Source organism: Halictus rubicundus, chromosome 5 (genome assembly GCF_050948215.1).
Source record: "Halictus rubicundus isolate RS-2024b chromosome 5, iyHalRubi1_principal, whole genome shotgun sequence".
NCBI classification, from domain to species: Eukaryota; Metazoa; Arthropoda; class Insecta; order Hymenoptera; family Halictidae; genus Halictus; species Halictus rubicundus.
The window spans coordinates 8,370,497-8,396,641 of record NC_135153.1 but is presented as its reverse complement, the minus strand read 5'-3'; the positions used below and the strand labels follow the sequence as shown (position 1 = coordinate 8,396,641).

General features: G+C 40.6%; 1 protein-coding gene across 1 annotated transcript in view; it reads right to left on the bottom strand.

Moving 5' to 3' along the window:
- Nucleotides 1-2,796: 2,796 nt before the first annotated feature.
- Nucleotides 2,797-26,145, bottom strand: part of Ssp3 (short spindle 3) — a 39,257-nt gene continuing 15,908 nt past the window's right edge. Inside the window, exons 12-15 of the mRNA XM_076788044.1 lie at nt 12,941-13,379; nt 11,757-11,948; nt 7,026-7,199; nt 2,797-5,930 (exon numbers count right to left, since the gene is read on the bottom strand). Coding sequence (XP_076644159.1) covers nt 5,850-5,930; nt 7,026-7,199; nt 11,757-11,948; nt 12,941-13,379 — 886 coding nt within the window. The 3' untranslated portion in view covers nt 2,797-5,849. The remainder of the gene's footprint in view (nt 5,931-7,025; nt 7,200-11,756; nt 11,949-12,940; nt 13,380-26,145) is intronic.

The following is a 26,145-nucleotide window of genomic DNA, read 5'->3' as shown; positions in this document are numbered from 1 at the left end:
ACGGAGCGTACGTTCGATTTTGATTTCCTCGATCGACTGGCGAGATAACAGGGATTTCTAGAGTTGAACAAGGTAGAAATACGATCGTGGAAAAGTAATCGCAAAAGTGCTGAACACGCGAGACGCGAATACGTCGTTATGCTGTATTTTATATCGGCGAAAACCTGATTAAGATTCTCTTGCGTCGAAGCATGATTTTACAAAGATTGAAACACTTGTACTGCGCGTAACAATCGATTGCTAATGTATCTAAAAAATAAATCGATCGCGATTCCTCCGATTATAATCAATTCGTCCCTTAATAGGTTAATATTTAGCAATGATAAAATAATTCTTTTTTTTTTTCGTCTATTATTGTGACGCGTGTCGACTACGCTAGCGACATCAGCCGAGGCAAATAAATAATTTATTTTCAGTGAAAGGTGGTGAATACTAGCATTTTCAATCTTTCAAAAATAAACTACACGCAACTGTAACGACAATTTACAATTTTTCATTAAAGATGAAAATTAAATGTTTGCTTTTCAATCGTTGACTTGGGCAAGAAATTCTATTATTCCAAAAAATTCTATTTTATAAATAATAATTCCACGGCTTTTGTCTTACAAGAAATAAAAGATGTTGTAATAAATTTTCGATGAAAGTTCTGCGCATTTTCATTACCTTTCACCGCAAATATAATATCTATTCAAACTCGAGCGAAATGGCGACCAAAAAGTGGTCCTAAAACTAACTTCTCAAGCTTTACGATTTACTGAGAGAGATTATTATTCATTGTTCCTACGTGGAAGTTGTTGTAAAATTTTTGTCGTGCTGTGTACACGCTAACAAAAATACATATTTTGTTCGGAGTCGTAACTGCATCGAATATATCAATTCAATGATTCAAATTCATAAAAAAATAGAATTCGGCGAAATGGAAACTGTCTTTCATTTAATCGAGATACAGAAAAATTGTATTTCCATGTCAAACATCTATTATGTCATTGAGCGAACAGTGGACGAACGACAGAAATTTTACAACAAACGTTACACACTAAAATTAGTCTACGTCGTTTTCAGATCGACTTTTCTCGATACGTCGTTGAAAATTCGCTAAATATAGTATGTATATGTATGTACGTGTATAATACTTGAATATTAATTGCATTGGCAGGACATTGCACGAGTGCGCTCGCTGCAGCCACGAAAACCTGTACCTTCCAAGTACTTGCATTCGTTCTTTTCTCAATAAATAGCATTGTATAGCGATACAAAACTGAACTAGCAACTCCTGCTTATAAATATTCGTTTATGTAACATTTCCACTCCATAATTCAATAAATATTTATTACCGATACAGAAAAAGAAAATGAAATTAACCGACATTAATTTTTCATGTTCGCTGCATTACTGTTAACGTCGTCCATTTTTCTAATTCGACAGACTCGCGGAAAGAAAATATATTGATTTATTGTACATATCGTTTCGGCACGGTTCACGTGGTTCCACTCACGCGCAGGAAATATCATACTAATCTAATGTCGGCTCCACGCATAAAGCATTCACGATTTAAAACCCTATCTCGATTCGAAAATGGCGCCCAAGTTACTCGACTCGTTGAATTATTGTTGAAGTAACAGTTACACTAAGATATATTAGGTATGCTTCCTTTTGAACGTTTTTTAAAAATAATTATATTATGCTTAATTAAATTTTCTAGGTGTCAGAATATCTGTGAATGATAGAAAGATACTGTAAAAACAAAAACAAAAAAGACATTAAAAATTGTAATTAAGGCTTGAGATGAGTTGGAGAAGAGAGAATTAATGAATAATTTGGAAGATTCGAGTAATTGTGTAACGTGTTCGGGTAATTGTGCGTTTGGACTTAAACCATTTTGCGTGCGATCTCGGATGAATATCCTCAAGACAGGAGGTAAGAATTAACCGAACAATGCTTACGCGTGGATCCGGCTTAAAACAATGCTGTCCAACGAAAACTTCGGAGTTCAAGGAGTTTCCTCCTCCGTTTTGTGTTTCGAGCGCACGCGATACGGTGCGCGAAAGAGAATGAAAACTTTTGAGACGCCCTGGCTCGTGGCCAGCATTGTTCCAAAAGACTTACGATTCGCTCATTACGCGATAGCTACAAACGTTTGAAGGCCCGTTCTAAAGACACGTTCTTCGCACAAACGATTGGCACGCGTGAACACGAGAGAAATGGGTCCGATGGGAAACGCATGAATACAAGAATAATTTCGAATTCGCACTTCGCTGGACGAACCAAATTCAGAACTGACGAGGTACGTTTCGATCAGACTTTAGCGCTGGAAACTAGTGTGGATGAGTTCATTTAACACTAAAACTACCGACAATTCTTTTACACGTATTCCTACCGTGCGCGGTCAAAATGACCGGTCCTTGAAAAAAGTTAATTAAACGTAGATAATAGTCAATTTGTTGCCAAATGAATTAGTGGATGAACAACTTCCATAAAATGACGATATTCATCTACTAATTGTTGATGTTGATGAGTTGTTCATCTACTAATTTATTCAGCAACAAATTGACTATTATTTACGTTCATTTTTATATAATTTCAATTATATAAATAATACTGCGATGCTCTCTCCTCGATTTACAAAATTGTACCGTGTCGTACACCTTTGCGGTTTGGAGGTGTTTACCATGAAATAGTATTATCAACCAGGCACGTGCGTAACTTGATACTTATAAGGCGGGTCATTTATATTGAGTTGGCCATGCCACATTGAGAATTTATTCTGATTGTTTAGGTTTATAAGAGTAAATACGGTGATTTCTCTATATATGTCGCCAAGGCCTGGATGATAAACGTCGCGGAATTATCCCCACTACCGCGGGGTATACCCCGTGAGGCCTCAGACGCCGAGGAGTGTAAACATAACACAGCTCGGGTATGTCTCCTGGACGATACACGACGCATACAAGACCCGTGTTGTTGACATATATCGAGAATTCACTGTACCAAATTATCTCGTGCGGTCAAATTGACCGGCCGCGATAGGCAGGACAGGATACAAATATTTCTTGGAAAAAAAAATGAAACGAGAAATACATACTGAAAAATATATTGTACTTTACGAAAAGTCGTATAATAGCGACGTGATCGTGTTGTGTGTACGAAATTGCACGCAGAAGTTCGAAAAGGTCAATTTGATCGGCCGTGGTAGGTTTAGTGTTAACTCTGAAATGATCGCGACGGTTTAATTGTTTCGAGCGTGTGGAATATTTAATTGATTTCAACATACTTGGTCAGTCTGCATCTGCGGGGCGCAGTGGCCATCGATTTTTTCACACGAAGTCGGTAGTGCAACACAGTGCACAGTGCAACAGTGTTGGCTGAACTTAGTCTTCACGGAGTAGCAATCAAATTTTATTTACGCTCGCCTAAATATCCTACAACCTTAAACTGCGCGAAAATTGTTATTTTACGTGCGTCCATCACGAGATCGAAGGGAAATCGAAGAGTTTTTGTACAGAAACAAATGGATCTTGGGTGATGGAAAGAACAATCGAATGAATTATCCGCGCGTGCCGTTCGCATTTACCAAATTACAAAGAACTTCGTCGCGCCTCGAAATCGAATTTTTTTTGTCACTAAAGACTGAAGTCAGTCGTCATCACAAAGTCATGAATATCTTAGACACGGTAATACGTATGACTTACGAAATTCCTGTATTTTTTTTTGTCGTATTAGAAAAATTGTCCTAACAACTACTTCTACTAAATTTTTTTTTTGCGAAATTATCTCATTTTTCGTATCGTAACGTTCCTGCTAATTAGTGTCGAACAGCTAATACATCGTTCAACGATAGTGCAGACATTTTACGCGATTATTGTTACAGCACTTCGATATCGCCTACGCGGGCAACTAACTAAACTTAACTAACGTCTAATTCATTTATTTTATAATTTGAATATACCATATTACACCATGTTGTTTAAAACCGCGAGTTTTTCGACTTTAGAAGCTACAGTGTCTATTTAGAGGTGAGAAACACAACCTCTAATATTATTTTGAGCTGTTCCGCTTGAACAAATTTGAAACTGCGAATTAGAATTTTTTTTTGTATTATTTTTATTTACGAATTGTATAAAATTTCATTGTAAACCAAATTAATGTATCATTGAAACTGTTATCTAAGAACAGAATACCGTAAATTTAGTATATAAAATAGACATTTTATGTTACATTTTCGTATAACTCGAATCATATTTACGAAAAGATTATTTATTATTTAAAGATCATATTTATTAAAAAAATTATTTGTTATCTTTCGATCATATTTACGTAAAAGTTATTCACTATTTTGTGATCGTAAAACGGTTAAGCTACTATAGGATCAGTTGCGCCGATCATACTCCTAAACAGAATGCCATACTTCGATGACTAGAAAAACGAAATGGCCCCCGAAATGGTCGCCCCAGTTTTTTTCTGGGAACTTCAGGCCAATCCCCGAAAACACGGGAAACAATTATAGAAATAACTATAGTATCGTATTTACTATATCGATAGAAAAATATTTTCAAGTCCTTATCGCTATTCGAATACCATACAATTTCTTAAATATGTCGTTAAAGCAACAAACTTATCAATGGTATCGTTGAAATATCGACAAAGTGAATTCGACTTGAAAAATTGGTATATAAACATTAAAAAAAAAAAACAGATTGAAACAATTCATGTCAAACGAGAGTCGATAACAATAGTTTCGTTGCCGTGTTGAGTGCAAAGCATACGTAAAAGTAGAAATTAATAAAAAAAGAAAGAGAAAACGTAGTGTTGTAAATATAGGTTTGTAAATTTAAAATGATCTCTAAATAATAATGATAACAACAGAAATAGTAAAACAAAACAACATTATTGCAACACGTATAACGATGAATGGACGTGACTCAGAATCACAGGCGTTGTGAGACCAAATTCGAATGAAGTAATTATAAATTTAAGAAAAACGATAACAGTAAAAGTACAATGTACATATATCTAACAAAATGGAATAAGAAATGAATAAAGAAAATATCTGAAAGACGGAGAGAGGAAAAAGAAAGCAAGAAGAATAAATGATAATTAACGAAAATGGTTATGAAAGATTCATGAGGCACGTTCAAAGTCAGAAAAGGACCGCAAAGAACGAGTGTTTCAAGTGGAATAGAGTTAAAGCCGGTCCCGAGCCGTCGAGAGTGCAACTACCGAGGTTCTACAGTATTATTAGACGCGAATTTAACGAAAATTGGATTACTTTAAGGTATTATCAAAACGACAAATTATAATTCATTACATTTATATCAATGCTTTATCGTTATCAGTTATTATTTATTATATACGGAATTTTATTCGCTATCGATATCTGAGCATCCGAGTATACCTGCTAGCTATAATGGTGCGATCATTGGATCGACAACTGCCAACATCTTCGAGCCTTGCAATAAATACTCGAGCAGACCGTCTCTGCGCCTATCGCTCGCTGCAAAAAACCCTTCGATTGTCGTCATTCTCAAATGAGATGATAATGGAGATTTTTTGTACCAAGTGTTCTTCGCCAATTTGGAGCTTGTGTCCGTCTGTCAGAATTTGAAAGACATTTCGCATAAATAACTCGGCGTCGAGTGCCAGCCTCGATAGCGCAGATGCCGCAGCTTTTCAATCGAAGATGGACGTACCTAACAACAACTTTCTCCTGTAATAGGTTCGTCGACTCGACGAACAGAATGATAAGCGATAAGTAATGGTCCTCTGGTTTAACGACGCCCGAGAGGAAGTTCCGGGTGTGCAACGACGACATTCGATGATACCTAAGCGATCAAACCGAGTCGCGAGCACGCTTACGAACTAGCCGAATCCTTCAACAAGCGGACCAAAGGATTCACTTTACCCTCGTCCGAGATCCTGTACTCCTCCAGCAGCTGTAAAACACAGGATTGTTCTTGTTTTAATTGCGATTAATTCGACCTTATCCGGTCGACTATCCGGTGAGCGAACACTTCCTAGCGAATCAACATGCGTGGCATGTTCGAAAAGTTTCCAGACTGACTTTTTTACATATTAAGAGCCCAGGGTAGTCACGTGACTTTTGCAGCAGGTCGGTAACTGCTGTACAATTTCCGTTCACAGCCTTCAGCCACTGACTTAAGATACGTCTTGGTCTTGATCCGACGGGACTTAACCCTTTGCACTCGGCGCTATTTTCAATCTAAAACTAAATTTTTCTTCCGTCTTACAATATTTTCATTTTATTCATACGACACTGATCCGATTTCTACATATAATATTTAAATGTTTAGCAATCTATTGAATACAAATTCTGTAATGTAACAAAAATTTTGTAAAATTTCTCGTAATTTCTTTGAAATAATGCCACAACAATTTCTAGTGGTGCTTCAGAGTGACCACTCGAGTGCAAAGGGTTAAGTCTGTGACTAAACTTGTCACATTTTTTGCTCTGTATTATCGATATTATGAATTCCGACGCCAGAAACGTGCTTCAAGTTTTTCGCTTTATTTCGTAGAGAATCAAGACAAAATATAGCTCAATTTCTAGCTGGAGATATTTTCTAGCGCGCGCTGCTTTCGATTTCATCCAGAAAACTCATCCAATGGCATAAAAATGCTTGGATTCCACGGCATGCGCATCGTCAATTTTGTAGCCTACTTCTAACGCTTATATTACCAGATATATGCATAATCTCGTCAGCGCATTACCAGCGCGCGCTAGATTGAATCTTCCTCTTTCGAACCATTTTTGGCCTATTTTTGTCGGTAACGTGGTCACTCTACCTTATCGCGAATCTACGGAGTCCCGGCTCTTAATAGCCCGATGAAATTTTACGGGCATTAGCAACGATAAAAACTCATTATTGTCAAGTACTTCCTATAGTTTGGAAATATTGGCTAAACTTGCGAATAGTTTGGAGGATACATGAAAAATGTAAAAAATGTGATGTTCTTTTGTACCGGAGTGCGTGTAACTTGGAATTTACGAAAGAATGCATTCGTTTTACCTGGTAAGACATTTCGCAGGAGAGGATTGCCGTGGCCTCGGAGTTTTGATGCGTAGCCGCCAAAAGGGTAGGGAAAATGCACGATGTTAATCCTGGTGCCCCATAAAACGGGAACGGCAAAGTACAGAGCTGCTGGAGAACGCTCGGGCCAGCACCAGCCGATTGCAAAGTCAACTGAAATCAATTAAAAAGAGGATTTGATATTTTTCAGAAACATATTCGAAATAAGAATTTCATCAATAAGGACGAAATAGTTTTGTTCGAAGGTACGCTTTTAATTGCAAATCACCCACATGGACGAACTAAGAGACAAGTTCACGAACGTCGGACAGGGAAAACAGTTAGCCGCGAGCGTGTACGTATCGTTAATTTCTTTAAATACCGTGAGAAACGTCGAGACTATTACTCAGGTGACGGAAACTGGCTAGTCGAAGACAAGAAAACGTCCTAGAACACCTGCGATCCAACAAGTGTCCGCAAGTAGGCTCATGCACCTGTAGAACAACCTCTTGCAGGAAATACCCACATTATCCGTTCCTCTTTTCGAACCTTAATTACACTCTGCTCACTGATCGAAATTATATTTGAATAGTGAAATTATATTTGAGTGACGCATAAGGGGGTACAGAAAAACGTTGCTTTCTGCTTCCAACAGACAGAATTAATGTGACGAATCGAAAAATTGCCAATTCAGAACAATTTGTCAATATTTTAACAGACATCTGAAATTCGAACATTTTTGACCGAAGAAAGTGTCTTCTTCAGTTTCCCAAAAGAATTAGGCGCGCAGCAGACAGAGGCTGGTTGTATCGAGGGTCGTTCCGTGACGGCGTCGAATCGGGGCTGGCCATTTTTGTTAATGTCCCCCGGCATAGGACGAATGCCATAGTAATTTCTCGAGGGTTCGATATCTCGGAAAAATGGGACACGATAGTCGCGGAGAAAGAAAAGAGACGTGGCAACGTTCCCGAAGGCGCCAGACCCTCAGATATTTTCACGTGCCAGTCTGCTCTTGGGGACTATCTCGGTGAACCGAGGAGAAACGCGGCTACCTTGCTATCTCCACGTGAATATACTATCGGTCAAAAATACCAAATTGATGCCCGTGAAATGCCGTTACTCGTGAATTCTATTTCTAATGTTGCTCCGAGTATTTTTAGGGGGAACTCGGGTAGCCCTGGGCAGTTAAATGAAACATAAAAATGAAACATACATTGGGTTGTTCGGAAAGTAATTTCGTTTTTTTTTTTTTTTTTGTGAAAATGAAAGACGATTTCCTTATAGTGTATAAGTATTTTATTTAATCATATATTCTCTATGTTGGTGCAATACCAAAGTAACCAATTACCCAATTTTGTCTTTATCAGCTTCAACTGGCCTTCCAGAACGTGGTGCTTCCTCAACGTCAAAATTGCCGAAACGAAACTTTGCAAACCAATTTTGGCACTGGCGTTCTATCAATACATCTTCTCCATGCACATCGAATAATTGTTTTCCTGCTTGAATAGCATTTTTGCTTTTCGATAGTAAAAAAGTAAAATATGCCGGAAATGCTGCTTTGGACTTTCCGTATTTGATAGGGCACCAAACAAACACTATTGCGCAGGATTAAACAAACTTTTTCACAAACAAGCCTTGCTATATCAGCTGTCAAAATATACAATGACAATGCGGCTTAAGTATGAAGTTGGCTGCGAAAAAATACAATTACGTCCTCTGTTGGGAAACACGAAATTACTTTCCGAACAACCCAATATTTGAAATAATTTTACGAAAAACTTTCGTTTTTCTTGGTAGTGATTCACTAAATTGTGAAACGATATGGAAATCTCGTAAAAGTTCGTCGCCTTTATACTGAAAAACTTTGGTGAAATAACGTTTTTTCATATTTTCAAAAATAACAGAGACATTCAAGGGCTAATTTCCCACCCCGGACCACCCTGTATGTTCGCAACGTTGCACTAGAGTTGCTAAGTATAAATTAACATTTGTTTCGTATCGAGATTCGACAGAGGTATAAATAAAAGTTAATGTTTTTCCGACACTGCTTTTAGAAACAAAATATCGATGCTCTCCTACAACAGATTAAATGTCGGACGAAACGGCGCACGTGACCTATGTTTGCTCTCGCGAGAAACCTCATCTATATGCAAAGTCTGATATCGATGACAGGGGTTCGGTGAATACAATTAAAGAACAACAACTTTTGTTTTAAAAACATATACGGTTCGAAAAAGTTTGTATATTTTTCTACATCGAGGGCCGAAGACCCTCGCGTGCTGTACGCTAAAGCAATTAGGAAAAATCGTAGTAAAATTTCTGTACGTCTTCGCGTCGGAACAATGACTGCGAGCAAATTTAGCTCTTGCTTAAAAATAAAGTTATTACTCCGCAAACAACCGCGGTGACTTGGAACTGTCGTCGGGTTTCAGTATCGGGTTTGTGTAATGAAGCGCGAATAAAACTGTCCGAAACAGTCTTGAATGTTACATACGCCTGTTTGTCGTGTGTCCGTAAACTCGGCAATAAAGCGACTCGGGCTACTGAAATAGGCAGGAATAAATTGCACCGGCTGCGAGAATATTCGCGAGGAATTTGGTGAGGAAACGATTAGCCGTGGCACTGTCCCGAGTAAAACTTTCAAGCAGGCTGTGCACATTTAATGAAACGCTGAAGATTGAACCACGATTTCGGAACGACCCTGTAGAAACTTTGGCAAAGTGGTTCACCATTCACGGGGAAGCAGTCGATTTCGCTTGAGGGGGCAGAGTCCCGTGTAAACGTCCCCAAAATTGCACAATTTTCATGATTTTTTCCCAATCGACGATACGCCTTACGTTCTAATTTCTTTTTCTTTTCTTTCCGGATCTTCGATCCGGACCGGAGGTCTCGGAGGGATGCTCGTGTTCAAATCGGTTCGAACGACGCTCGAGTTTTTCCACACGCCTCATCCATCAATCGGCGACACGAGTCGATCGATTCACCCGGTACATTCGCGGGAGATGCACCTCGCCTCGCCTCGCCTCGTCGGCAGCACGCGGGCGAAGAAGGAAGAAGAAACTGTTAGACACAACACACTCAGCGGACCTCCCATCAATATACGGCCGAATGCAGTTAAGATATATTTACTCGGTTCCATTCCATACGTCAGGCCGTGCACGCACACGACGGTCGCGGCGAGAAGGGTGCATCAATCCCGGCGCTTGCATCGGGATATGTAGCGCTGAGTGCACCGGCGACGTCGCGCATTCGTCTTTCGTCGCCTTTTTTAAGAAGGCCCGTTGCTGCTGCCGCCGCGGCAGCAGCAGCAGCAGCAGCCGCTGTTGCTACACCCCAAAGTGCATCTGATACAGGCCCGGGGAAACTGTAGGAAAAACGCTTTTAACCTGTAACTGCCGCCGCTGATTCAACACCGGTGAATTGTGGGGGAGCGTGCGGGGGTGGGCCGGGCCGGGCCGGGCCGGGCCGGGCTTGTTACACGATTTATGCGTGTAACCAACCGGTGTTTTTAGTGGCCAGACGAGGAACGACGAGCGCGGATCAGGAACTGATTTCGGGAACCACTCGGCCGACTAACGGATTATGCTGATGGATTTCGAAGGCTATCTGAAATGTCTGTAGTCGCTTCGGTTGAAACGATTCATTCGTTGTTTAACGTTCGGTGAAATACGTTACTGCTCGGACACCAATATCGGATTTCTTTGTTTGTTGTGCACCATGTTTAAGAGCCAAGGGTAAGTCATGCGACTTTTGCAGAGTCAGCAGGTCGGTAACTGCTGTATAATTTCCGTTCACAGCCTTCATCCGTCTTGGTCTTGATCCGACGGGTCCTACGTCTGTGACTAAACTTGTCACATTTTGTGCTCTGTGTTATCGATATTATGAATTCTGAAACGTGCTTCAAGTTTTTCGCTTTATTTCGCAGAGAATCAAGACAAAGTATAGCTCAATTTGTAGCTGGAGATATGTTCTGGCGCGCGCCACTCTCGATTTCATCCAGAAAACTCATCCAACGGCATAAAAATGCTCGGACTCCGCGGCAAGCGCATCGTCAATTTTTGGCCTACTTCTAACGCTTGTATTACCAAATATCCGCATAATCTCGTCAGCTCATTACTAACCTTCCTCTTTGGAATGAGCCCTTTCCCAGCGAAAAATGTTCTCGTATAAGGACGAAAAGGTGAGGCAGGTAAAACCATTTTTCGCCTATTTGTGTCGGTAACGTGGTCGCTCTACCTTATCGCGTAATAGAACTAGTCTCCATATTTCATTTCGACGTCGATAAAATTTGCAATATCAAAGCCAGTCTTTCGTAAATAAATTCAATTAAATAGGAAACAAGTTTGGTACGGTAATCTAAAAATTTCGACTAATTACGTTTGCCGAACCTGTACAAGTACGAGACACGTTACCCTGTTACGACGCACCACCTAAAATTAAATTGGATCAAGCATCTTGCCGTAAATACTCAAAAGCAATGCTATAAGTAAGAATTTGGCCCAGATCCATCCTTTTTATCGCATTATCGCGTTTCATACGACGCGACATGAAATTCGCCGCGAAATTACGATGACTTTGATCGAAACTCTAAATTCGCATTTTCCATGCATTCGTACGAATCGTATCTCCGCTTCGTGGGTAGATAATAGTACACACACACCGAGCGAAAGAGAGTTTGCACCGTACCGGGTTTATCCCTCTAACGAAGACCTCTAAAGGTTGCGCGCTTACCTGATTTTCCGGGTTGTTAACTGCAAAATACCCCAGAACCTGGAACAGTTCTGACAGGATGTAAGTACCACTAGCGTTCTGCGCACATCCAATTTCCGGCGTGTGCGATATTGGATCTCGTGATAATCTGGTTATCACATGACTAGCTATCAGTCGCCATTGCAAGCTGGTGCCCTCGGCTCCCAAGAGATTCTGAAATTAGAAGATTTGGATTTTAAGAAGTGCTTTTCAAGTGGACGTTTAAAAATTCATTTTCTCCGGTAAAAGCATCATCGAGGTTTCTTCAACGATTTCACAAATCACATTTAATCTCTTGAAAGTTTCACAGCGCTCCGTTATTTACGGAACTAGTCGAATGAAATGTTTCAGTTGAACGTACATTTCGAGTTCAGCAGTTTTGCGATTTTTGAAATAGAATAATTCTCTGATCGCAATAACAATATTCTAACTGCTAAAAGTATGTTGGCAATCATTTTATTAAACCTTTAAGACACGGTATTAAAAACCAATCAGACAAATATTGACTCGTACTACTTTTGCGTTAAGTGGCATTTCCTTGCACATGATTCCAAACACGAATAGAAATGGTGAGCGGGCGGTCATTTTGCCCGGGACTGTACGCTTCATGGTTGACGATTCAAAACCGCAATTATTTCTGCAGGGATCTAATAGAAGACAGATTTCTGTAGAATCTGACGAGCAGCTCCGTGCCAGTTAGCATGCCGTCCCGGTAAGTCAAAGAGAATAGATAATAAACGTTGGTTTTGAAGCAAACGGCTGCTGCTGTGTTCGCTAGGATAATTGGGGTGCAGTCCCATGGGACTAGCCAGGCTCTCCTACGGGACACAGGATAGCCCTTATAGTTTTTATAGATGGGGGCGCGAGGTTTCGATTCAATTCGTGGTTTGATCATTGCAGACTTCACGGGAGGGCTTTCTGTCCTGACAGGCGAGCCCCCTAGGGCACATGATGTCTCCATTGCACTTTCCACGGTGCCCGGGGTCTAATGACGGGAACCATTCGTGGTTGCTTTGAGTATTTGAATTTTTGTTTTCAATCGGGCTTCTGAACGACTTTACGAACCTTACAAACGAAATTTTCAGTTTGACCTTCATCTTCGTCGAAATTAAAGAAGATATTCTGGGGGTTCTTTTGTTTTTCTAGAAAACAAAATATAATCTAACCTGCAATCGTTGAAGATTCAGTTCTGCGATCGATTTGAGCAGCCTCAGGCAACGTACGACTAAAATCCTCGTCGATTGGGTCATCGTAGTTTGGTTAGGGGTCGGCGAGGATCCTTTCTGGTTCTGCGGGACCAGTGCAACAGCGGCGTAAAGTGCACCGATTGCACCTGCAACTTCGGTCGAGGATAGAGTCGAAAGTAGATGCGACTCGACACTCGTCTGTTCCACATTGTTGTTGTTGTTGTTGTTATTGTTTTCGGGGACGCTACTGGTCTCCTGATCCGTTGACTTCTTCAGGTGGCAACATATGCGGAAGAGAAGATCGTAGGAGGACATTAGCAGCGGTGATTCGTGATCTTGATCCACTAAGAAATCGGTTTCGACCAGGGCACGACTGTGACGCGAAACTCGATCTACTAAGCCACCCGCTACCAGGTATCTGTAAAACAAATGTTGTTGAAGTTAATAAATGAAGAAAATATAATTCTTGTAATTCCTTCGGTTAAATTAAGCGTTCTATCAGATTGTAAATCTAGTCTTTAAGCTTATACGTATCTATATCAGAGACCATAATCGTTGTAACTGAAATTCTAAAAATTGTAGCCTAGGAGTTAACACGGTTAACCTACAAGGACAAAACCGCGGTCAAAATGACCGGTTTTCTATTTCACAATTATTGAAATGATAAAAACGTTTTCATGGGAAATTACTGAATTGACTTCTTTATTTAAGCACATATTATAATGAAAAGTTTAAGTAAATACAATCCTTTCCCTTCTATAAGACGTTTCACTTTTATATGTTTTGTGCTTGGTAGGTTTAGGGTTAATATTATTTTTTAAATGATTTTAGTTACAAATAACCATTACGAACGACTGAAACTTTTCTGATCATTAGTAGTTATTATCGATGACGGAATTAATTTTTGGTTACGGATAACTATTGATAACTATTGATTTACCGGTAGCGAAAATTGTTTTCGATTGCGAATAACCATTATCGATAACGAGATTTACGTTTTTGGTCACCGTTAACCATTATCGATGACACGAGTTTCGTTCTGGTTACGAGGTAGACACCTAACCAATATCGATGGCGGGATTTTTATTTTGGTTACGAGTAAGCAGTATCGATGACGGAACGTTTCGTTTTGGTTACTTTCAATTATCTTATTTTTTTTTTTATAATATAGTAAGATAAATTTTAGAATTATTTAAATGCTTCGATAATCGATAAATTTTAATCTAAACCAAATGGAATTTGCAACAAACCATTCGGATAGCTTAGTAATTTTTTCAGATTTTTCAAAGTGAGGGCACATCTAAACCAAATGGAATTTGCAACAAACCATTCGGATAGCTTAGTAATTTTTTCAGATTTTTCAAAGTGAGGGCACAGAGTTAAAAAAAATGAAAAACGGGTAATTTTCATGCGCCCTGTGACAGAAGTTCGAGGCTATTCGAGTAAACAGCATTGTACACGACCCTTTGAGACAATTGTTTCACCGTGTTACACAGGAGTCTCAACACTGAACCTACCACGGCCTGCCAAATTAGCCTTTTTTCAAACTTCGGCGTGGAATTTCGTACATACAACATGATCACATGGCTATTTTACGACTTTACGAAAAGTATATGTATACATTGTATTTTTCAGTATTTATTTCTCGTTTTATTGCTTTTTTCCCAGAAATATTTGTAGCCTGTCCTGCCTACTACGGCCGGTCAATTTGACCACACGAGATAATATGGTACAGTGAATTCTCGATATATGTCAACAACACGGGTCTTGTACGCGTCGTGTATCGTCCAGGAGACATACCCGAGCCGTGTTATGTTTACACTCCTCGGCGTCCGAGGCCTCACGGGGTATACCCCGCGGTAATGGAGATAATTCCGCGACGTTTATCATCCAGGCCTTGGCGACATATATAGAGAAATCACTGTATGTACTCTTATAAACCTAAACAATCAGTATAAAATAATAGCTATTCTCAATGTGGCATGGCCAACTCAAAATAAATGACCCGCCTTATTGAATAAGTATCAAGTTACGCACGTGCCTGGTTGATGATACTATTTCGTGGCAAATACATCCAAACCGCAAAGCTGTACGACACGGTACAATTTTGTAAATCGAGGCGAGAGGATCGCAGTATTTGTTATACAATTGAAATTATACAAAAATAAACGTAGATAATAGTCAATTTGTTGCTGAATGAATTAGTAGATGAACCAATTCCATAAAATGACGATACAAATATAACTATATTAACAATAACTTTTTTTAAGGACCGGTCATTTTGACCGCGCACGGTAGGAATAGGTGTACAAGAAGTGTCGGTAGGTTTAGTGTTAAAAAGTCTCATAACCATCGAACTCGGCGGCGGCCATCCCAGCAGTCCAGATTCTAAATTCGCCGGCAATGTCGCGACTCAGCAAACGTCGACGTCAATCGCTCGTCAATTCGCACTGTCCCCCGACAGGGAACAAAGACTTGACTCGCGTTCCAGTCGGTGCACGGCAGATAGACTGGGTGTCTGGTCCGCGGCAGCGAAGTGTGCATATGGGTACCGATAGATCCTGGCGTCATAAAACGGGCAGCAGGGGGGTGCAACGAGCAAGCGAAAAAACAACAATGTATTGCTTACAGGACAGCATGTGCGACGGCGTAACACGAGAGGATTATAACATCAGTGGGTAATTCTCCGCGCGCGCAGGGTCAGAACAGAACAGAAAAAGAGAGAGAGAGAGAGAGAGAGACAGAGAGAGAGAGAGAGAGAGAGAGAGAGAGAGAGAGAGAAGAAGGGGGAGGCAAGCGTCGGCGCATGCGATGCTCATTCTATCGGGTTGTTGTATATGTTTTTCTTCTCTCGTACGGCACCCTTCCGCCCTTCCACCCTTCGTTTTTACCCCAAGCGACCGGCCTGTCGAGGGTGCGCGGCTGTCAGTGCGTATTATCGCCGCCCCTTCCCGCCGAAACACTGACATGGCCGGGCCACGCTCAGCTACCGCCGATGAGTATTGGAATATGGAGTAGTTCGGTGGAGGGCCAACTGTCTCCTCTAATCATAACTAGCTGGAAGCTAATCCAACGCCACTGAACTCGACACGCACACTCCTGCAACCTAGCTCTCTATTTCTCTCTCTCTCCCTCTAGCTCTCTCCCGTTTTCCATCTCCAGGTCTCCCTGTTGGTCGTGTTGCTCCTCCGTCGCGCGTCAGGGAGAAAAGGGAGACAAGCGGGAACTTTTCGAGAGCGTAACCCCTTACCGGACATGATAATAGGACATTCCCGGTGCCGTAACCCCCGGGCGATTGATACGTTGCGAGCCCGGTCCATGGGACAACCTATTAATTACGAGCGATTGAAAGTGCGTCTGTTTAAAGCGACGCTCAATAAGGCGGCTAAGAGGTTGGGCATGACTTCCTGTCGCCTTGATGCTCGACAAGGCAAACGGGGACGAAAATTGAAAAAGGCCGTTGCTCGTGACCCGTTTAACCCTTTTAGCGCCGACCGAAAAATTGAATTCGCGCGAAGAATGTTGAACCTTTTCAGTCGTATGTCGAGTCTGACTCGACATCGCATTTCGTGTCAGGCTGGGTCTACGTCGAACTCGACTCGACATGGAGGTTTTGCGTATTTTGTAATCGGTGACGATGATTCCAACAGTGTTCTTCATACCGCAATAATGGAACTTCTTTTAACACCGTTAAGAGCCAAGGGAATGAGTCCTTTCCCAGCGAAAAATGTTCTCGTATAAGGACGAAATGTTGAGACACGTGAAACCATTTTTGTCGGTAACGTGGTCACTCTACCTTATCGCGAATCTACGGAGTCTTAACGCAGGAGTCCACTGTGACTGTACGCACACATTACTACACATTGTTATTGACTGGACTAGTATCAATCGCAACAGTCCGACAATTTGAACTAAAGGAAAAACCTAAAATATTTCTACCGTCTGCGTAACATAATAAGTATTTGTAAGAAAAAAGAATAGTTCCACTTGTAAACATAGATATCCGACTTCGTGAAAATTCCTCGGTTTGAAAGTGATCTAGATAAACTTAATGCGACAACAAAACTTGCATAAAGCTATCTACATTTTTGTGCAGGATATTGAAACATTTTTTTTTTTTTGTTGTAATATGCTGTATCCGAGCATAACGAAAACATGGAGCTGCGAGGAATACTGATTCCCCGGTTCGTTGCATAATTCATCGATACGTGCATACATAGAACGACAAAGACGCTTAAGCTCTGTCACTTCGATGATGGAAGCAACGAGTACAATGGGCGAACACGAACAGACGATAATGCCGATACTTTCGTTACTATTCCGGGGGATTCGGTAAATACGCTAATAAAATGCAACGGGATGCGCGGTTGGATTAGAATTGCTCGAGTCGTAGATACACTTCACAGCCTATAATAACATGAATGATAGCCGATGGGGGACCGTGTCCTTCCTGGATGTAATAATTCTGGTCGGGAGAGTTGATCCGCCTACGATTCGATCTGGCCGAGATCCGTACAGTCAATAGAATCAGTTGATCCCTTAATCCAGACGATCCGTTGCTGAATTTTTTCAATGGCTCTCTAACGATGGAATAATAAATGTACTGCGGAAAACCGTGCGTACCAAAGGAGGATGTTAAAAAATGTGGCCAAACTTTCGGTGGCTCCTAAAATATCGATATCGCGTTGTTCCTTAGCTTCTAAGAAAGTGTAAAAAAAAGCTAGGTAGAAAACGCCATGGAGCGAAAAATTGATATCCGTTAATTTCAAGCTGTCGCCTCGCAAAGATGAAAAATGTTCCAGACAAAAATTACACGGTATCCACTTTCAACGTGTCAACTTTATCTTTTAAATGAAATCGTACAGTTTTTAATGCACCACGCGAATCACTTATGGCGAAAAATCATTAGTTCGCACTATATTTTGATTTTAATAACGCGTACGGTTTAACGACGGTCGTCCAGCAGCGAGACATGCAAATCGCGTTTCGCCGATGGAATTCACCATATGCACAATGTAATTGTGTGCATCAGCGGGTGACAGACACTCGGCTATTCGGAAGAAGCAGGGAAAGATCCGAGCTTCTGATCTTCACGCACGTCTGGCCAAGATAGCGGGGAGGTCGGCTCATGCATCATCGTTCTCTCCCCCTCTCCCCCTCGGCCCCGGTAAGATTCCGATCTATCATTGAATGTTTGCGGGGGGTTCGAGCAAATACATTGAATTTATTTATTACCAACCCCGGGCCGAGCAGCAGCCCGAGCAATCACTACCCCAGCGCAGCCATTAGCTAACCATATGATTATTTCATAGCGAGAGGACAGGGGTGCATATCTTTAGGCGGGCTGGTGCGCCGTGTTGCAGTAGCTTGCGCGATTTCGCGGTGCAATGCGAGCGCGACTAGGGTCATCGAACAAATTCATTTACATATTCATCGAGAATATCTTGCGCGAGTAGCAATTTCACCGATAACTGTGACGATCGGTCGGATACGTTATTAGCCGGATGAATTTTCCTGCGACACGAAGGGGATAATGTGGCATACTTGTGGGTTTCGGTGGCCATTTTATGTCCTCGGGGGCAACGAGGACACCGCAAACGGACGGATTTCTTGTACAAGAAGAAATTGTGGCGGCAAATGGCAAGTTATTCCACGTGAAACTTCATTTTTTCATTAATTTGCTTGGAAGAAGTACTCGCGGTTTTACTTCACCTTGGCAACCCAGACATTTTTAACTTTTTTTTATATACAATCTTGTATATTTTCACGAGAAAATGCCAAAAATCCAAGTTTTAATGTTAGGAATCTGCTGGTTCAAAAGTTATGTGTGTTTAAAGTTGAGCCATTTTAAGCGTTTTCGACAGCCAATTATATCCGATTATTTTTCAAGATTATTTCGGAAGCATTTTGTACCGAGGTTTCACGAGAATTGAAGATATTGATGTTTAAACGAGACGAAGTGTTTATCTGCACCTTTTTTTGTTACACGAGAACGTTACGGACACCGTTTATTGTATATTGTAAATCTGCGTATCGCAGTGTTTACGTGCTCTTTTGTTAAATAAGAATTACAACAAATTCGAATTGAATAATGAAAAATAAACAAAGCGCTGCATTCTGTTATTTGGAAACATCTGGTAGAACATCAGCGGGGAATTTCCAGCCAGTATTTTCCAACCGAAAATTACTGCTTCCTTTCAACGCATTTTCGACATATTTTTTCGTGTATTTATATTTGCATTTAATTAACCCGTTACATAACCGGTTAGCTTTTAATTTATGAAGCTGCCGCAGCCACGATTAAAAACAGACATGCGTCGCTCGACGTAACCTGTAATTTAATAAAGTAAAAATGATGTTACGGAAATTTTCATCAAAACAATTAAATCCCGACGACACCGTGCAAGACGTTTAATTTACTTGCTGGATTCTCTGCGGTTCGATATCAAAGATCCTTTCGGACGAGAGTCTTTTCTAGCAGTGGTAAATGTGTCTGGCAGAAGTATCATCCACCGCGTCCACAATGGACGATGTTTGCACAGCGGAATGGCGAAAGTGTGAAAACGACAGCGAAGTATCAACGAGTTGGGGAAAGGAACAGACACAACGAAGAATGGCCACTTAGCTGCGAGTTACGCTCGCAACTGTACGCAAACATAAACGTATGTGTATGTCGCAACGCGTTATCGTTCGCGGCTATGGTACGTGGAAAACAACATCCACCGTTCATCTATTTTCCAAATGCGTTACAAATACTACAAATTATTATACCAATAGAATTTTTCTTTCTTTTTTGTGCGTACTTTGGTAAAATATACGCTTCGATGCGTTCTATGTATCATACGTATAGATTGCTCGGTGGTGGGGGGTGAAAGGTAAAGAGCGAATAGGGGATGCTGAAATTCGGTAGCTGGAGACACTTGTCAACGGCAGGCAGGGGGTCGGTTTCAGGGGTGGATCTAGACGAGGACTCTGTAAATATTGTAACAAGTGTGCCACCGTGGTCTCGCATGGCGTTGCTCATGTGCTCGTCTAATCGATCGAACGACAGAAGAACATTTTCCTTTCTGATCGTCGGATTCAACAATTTTTATTTCACTCGCGATCCTTAGTCGCTGATCAAATTATTAGAGCCACTTTCACAAATTGCCGCGTTCTCGTTGAACCAATCAATTCTTAACTCTAGCTTCACTCTTTTTTGTTAAATATTCGTGTATGAAAAGTAGAGTACACATTTCACAAGAAAGCAGGCAATATTACCTGTTACATTGAAAACGGAGATATTTGTCAGCTTTGCAGCGAGCTTGTAATACAGGGTGATTGAACATTAGATTGAACATTCCTTTTTCGAATGATCCCTTTCCCAACGAAAAATATTCTCATATAAGGACGAAAAGTTCAGGCACGTAAAACCATTTTTCGCCTATTTTTGTCGGTAACCCAGTCACTCTACCTTATCTACGGAGTCTTGGCTCTTAAGGAGTTATCCGGAATTCGTTGTTTTTTCGCCAATTATTCCTTAAGAAAGCCGCGGAGAACATTTTCGCAAAGCTAAAAAGTGACTTTGAATGACCTGAAGAATGACCCCTTTCAAGAAACTACAACATTTTTTAAACACCCTGTATGTATAGATCGCAAGGGTTAATAAAAATGCATTTAGTTACGGATCGCGGAGCAATAAAGTGTTCGAAATTCAACGAACGAGACCGACACGCGAAATAAAGGATGATACAAGGTCAAATGGCCGGAGACGTTCGTCGAATTGGTAATGTATTATAATCCCCATACTCTAACATCCAGCGACTCAGGATATTGCTACTCCGAGTTCGTTGACGCGTAATGCATTCACGCCGGGATTTCGGTAGCCCGAGGGATGAGGTGAATCCTGGTACTCTATACACACAATCGACGCCTGCCATAGTTGACAGTCAGAAGGACGCGAATGTACAGAGCGCTCCAAAAGTTCAGAACTGCCTCCCCTAATTCTACGATTCGACAATGAGAAATACATACCTGGATCCGAATTAATTGTTCTTTAAACTCATTTAGGCCCAAACGATTTGGAAATCCCTTTTATAACACGATACAATATAAATATGTCTTCCGTGAAAGTCAAATTGTTAATTTACTTAATGAACACTATATTTTCGCGCAAAGTACACCTAAAATACTACACAGAAGTTATAGTGTTTTTCTTTTTGTGCATGCAATTTACTAAACTGAAGGTTTAAATACGCAGTAATATTTTCTGAAACGTCGCAATAGCAACAACACATCAACAGGCTTAACGGAGTTCATTAAACACAGAAATATGTAAAAATTCACCAACGAGTATATCCAAAAAACCAAAAAATGAAAAAAAAAAAGAGAATCCACCTCCGCTAACGGGAATGCGGTACCCTTTTAACCGAACATTATTCTACGCATGCAAAAACGTCAACTCGCATTAATTTTAAATAACAGAGATGGAACTCGCGCGCAAACAGGAATATTGAAAATGTTTTGTAAATGAACTCGGTGCACACGTCGTTTTTTTTTCCTTTTTGCGCTCGCATCGCTCGACGCTGCCTTCGTCAACAAGGAATATTATGAGAGAATAATAGAGAGCAGTAAAATTTGGCACTTAGCAGAATGGGAACGGGAACAGCCGCGCTGCCTATTTCTATTCACGACCCTATCCCAGCCTGATCAAATACTGCTCTAATCCCGCGCTTCCCATTACTGTTGCCGCTACTGTCGTTGACTATTATCACAGCATCCCCACCGATTCGTCCGAGATTCTTAGGCTGTCAATTATTTAACCATTCGCTGTACAATTTGATCACTTCCAAACTCGCCTATGCGACAATCGTAAGTCGATAATTGTTCAATTGCCACGATAAAGTTTGATTACTAGACTGCGGATTTTATGCATTTATGACAAAAATGGGTAAGCACAGTTTAAAGCAGTGGACATATTAAAAAGATTTAAGGGTACCAACGTATTGGTTTTAGCTTAATAAAATAATTAAAGGAAGAAAGACATTTTTATTTCGCTCCTGTGTCTTGCAATCAATGCAAATATTTCTTATTTCGCATAAAGATCCGCAGTCTATTGATTACCGAATATATTCAACACTAAACCTACCACGTTCAAAATGGCCGGTTTTGTATCTCACAATTGTTGAAATTATAAAAACGTTTTCATGGGAAATTACTGAATTGACTTCTTTATTTAAGCGCGTATTATAATGAAGATCGTTCAAAGTTTAAGTAAATTCAATCTTCTCGCTTCTATAAGATGTTTCACTTTGATATGTTTTGTGCTTGGTAGGTTTAATGTTGAAAGGAGGAAAATCGAGTTCGCTGTTCCCCGGCTCTACTTTGTACGGAATCGGAACGTTGAAATTTAAGAAACGATCCTAAGACAGTTGGCAATTGACGACAGTGAATCAGAAACACCGGGCTGCACAGGGCCAGCTGATAGTTTGGGTACATCTGCTGTCTAATTTCTGACCCTGGCCGAACCGTTCAAACTTCTGTCCATTACAAAATCATCTCGTCCTGGCCCTCAGTAATTACGTCATTCAATGAAATGATCGATTGATACTCTTTCATACACTATAATATTAATAATACAGTTTTATTAATAATACGCGCAGTGCTCGAAGCATCCTGTATCTTATATTTTATAATATTCTCGGTAGTTCCGAGGTAGACTATACTTTTTCCAAGGTGGCGAGCCTCCAATATATCTCCACTTTAGTGATAAAGCTTATGTAAAATTAGAATAAAAAAGATGATTTCATTTTTTTTTTATACTCAAAGAATTAAAAAAATCAATACTATGTAAAAAATGTATAAAGTGAATTAATAAAAAAATGTTGTTACAAAAAAATGTATTACTTTTCTTCCCAATAATTTTTCATATGTAGGTCCGTTGGACTCTTCCGGTCTTGTACGTTAATTTTTTTTTGTAGTCATTTGGCTATAATAACGGCACAAATCGCGAACGCCATTGTCGCGCGGGCACCTGAGCATATTTCAATTTCATTGGTACATACAGCCCGGCGCTGACAGTAAAAACTGATCGATTTGGCGTGGAATGACTCTATACACATATATCACATTCAACGAGTTTTTCGACGGGAGCTCTCGCGCGCGCATCTCTTTTCGAATGTTGGCAAACGAGCGGCAAAGCTTTTAACTCCGGAGCATATTTGGCCGAAATTGAAAATATACGGGGACTTTGAGCCGAGTCGAAAGTAAGTGTGGATTTTGTTTGGAAAACAGTTCCTGCAACAACTGGAAATAACAGTTTTAAATTGAAGTCCATGCGAGAACAACAACCGCCTCGCATTAATTTTTTCAAGAAAAATGAAACAAAACGAAAGTCGGTACTTTTAGGTACAGTCGGTGGATCACGGTAACAGCCGTAGGTTATGCATACCTGAGTATTACAAGTTCCGCCTGTAATAGTTTCGAGGCCTGGTTAACACTAAACCTACAACGGTCACAATGACCGGTTTTCTATTTTACAATGATTGAAACTATACAAATTCATTTATGGAACATAGTGGAATAAATTTCATTGTCGAAGCATCAATTGTATTGAAAATTATGGGCAATCTCAATAAGTTTAGGGTAGCCATTTTTATAAGGCAATATTTACCCGATATTGTTAATGCTTGGTAGGTTTAGTGTTAATACGGCAACCATTTTTCTTGGTTGACTGAACAGAAAAAGATTAGCTTTCGAATACTCCGGGAGGGACGAGACGGCCATCAGCGTAAAATTTGAATTTCACATTTTCTAATTGCGAGACGCGGTACGTTTCTTCAAATAAGATTCTGTCCAGTTCTGCGATGTAGCCGCACGCAAGGAAAACAGAGGGAAAAAAGTACAGAATCAGAGAATGAATCGAGTCGAGTCGAGTCGAGCCGAGTCGACTCCGGGAGGGTCGAAGGAGAGTTCGAGGCAACCGTACGCCGAATGAGGGTGAATTTGGACGAGGAGAGAGAGAGGGAGAGTAAAGGAGAGAAGCAAAGGAGAGAGAGTCCATTAGCAGATTACGTACCCAACCCGCCTCGCTCATTCACCCCCCGCGATATTTTTTCTTCCTCCCCCTTTCTCCTTTCTCCTTTCTCCTTCGACCGCTAACGATTTCCCACTCTTCCGTCTCACTTTTGGATTCGCCGCGCCTAAACTTCTAAGCTTTTCTCTGTAGCAGGTGTTCCGCGTTGCTCTTTGGACCTTGTCCAAAAAAGACTATTCGATTTTACGTGGCCGCGAGCGTGTATCTACATCGACAAAAAATCTGTCTGCTTTATCTGTCCGCTTCGCCAAATACGACGGCGGCCATATTGCGAAGAAGAAGGTAAAGATCTGATTCATTTCTGACCATTGAAAGTTTTGTGAAATTAACATGTAACGTAATTCTTACGCGATAAAAATGCATGGTGTAGATTCCCGATAAGGTAGAGCGACCAGGTTACCGACAAGAATAGGCGAAAACTGGTTTTACGTGCCTCAAGTTTTCGTCCTTTTATGAGAATATTTTTCGCTGGAAAAGGGCTCATTCGGAAGAGGAAGGTTCAGTCTAGCGCGCCCTGGACATGCGCTGACGAGATTATGCGGATATTTGGTAATATAAGCGTTAGAAGTAGGCCAAAAATTTTGACGATGCGCCTGTCGTGGAATCCAAGCATTCTTATGCCATTGGATGAGTTTTCTGAATGAAATCGAGTGTAGCGCGCGCTAGAAAATATCTCCAGCTACAAATTGAGCTATATTTTGTCTTGATTGAAATAAAGCCAAAAATTTGAAGCACGTTTCTAGCGTCGGAGTTCACAATATCGATAATACAGAACAAAAAATGTGACAAGTTTAGTCAGTGGCTGAAGATTGTGAACTGTCACGTGACTACCCTTGGCTCTTAACTATTCACTTTTCTCTGCGGAAGCGTACGACGACTCAAGGATAATTCATGGCAGAGTCGATGGTATTGTGCCACTAAATTTTGATTACATCAATAATCGTGACAGAAGACTGAAAGAGGAATTAGCGCTTTGGAACTGCCCACGGGAAAATGGCCTACAAAGGGGGATCGTCTCGGTCGGTCTTTCCCGTGGCAAGCACGGGAAAAAGCGGAGATGCTCTTTAGAACGGCCAAACGAAGTTATCAGATCAAACGGCGGCGCTGTCGTATTAATAAAATAGATTTGCCCCGGTGCTCAAAGAAGAAGGAACAGCCATCGTCTCTGACGTAATTTTGTTTCGCGCAGCACCCGGTTTAATCGTGTCGCATTCAAACTCAACTTTTTCGTCGCTGCGACAAAGCGGACATCGTTAATAACGATTACGAGTGAAATTAAGATGAAATATAAAATTATACAACATTCAGTATTTAACACTAAACCTGCCACGGTCAAAATGGTCGGTTTTCTATTTCACAATTATTGTAATTTAAAAAACGTTTTCATAGGAAATTGCTAAATTAACTTCTTTGTTGAAGAACATATTATAATGAAAATCGTACAAAGTTTAAGTGAGCTCAATCTTCTCCCTTCTATAAGACGTTTAATTTTCATACGTTTTGTGCCTGGTAGGTTTAGTGTTAAATTGGCTTATCGTGTAAAAATATGAATTACACCGAATCGAAATAACGCGACTACATGCGAGTATACACTGCTGTTCGATAACCCGCGGCCGCGTTTGCATTAGCATATTAACAGTAACAATTATCGCCGAGAACAATCGAATGTATGTAACAACGTAACGCGAAAAGGTACGGCAAAGCAAACGGTAATATTTACTCCAAATATTGTATTTATATTTAATTTGCAGCAGCCGAGAGCACATTTGCGGACGCAAATGCCGATAAGCTGATCGAAAGCACGGTTAATACTATTTCAAAGAGAAACGAAAACTGAAAACGTTTCGTGCTCCTTGCGCGGCCGTTCCAATTAACCAAAGTAAACTGTGATTTACACCGGGGGAGAGATCGACTTGTATAACGAGGGTAACGATTTTACAAATTGACACAGTTCCGTCCGCTTCCTCTATTAAAACGACCCGATGGTTCCTGGTTTTATTCGACCGAGCTACTATCGCCGTCGAAAAATATACATACATGAACATACACCTACATATATGAAAACAGTTTTTCTTTTAATTTATGCGAGAGGAAGTTCCGGAGAAATATT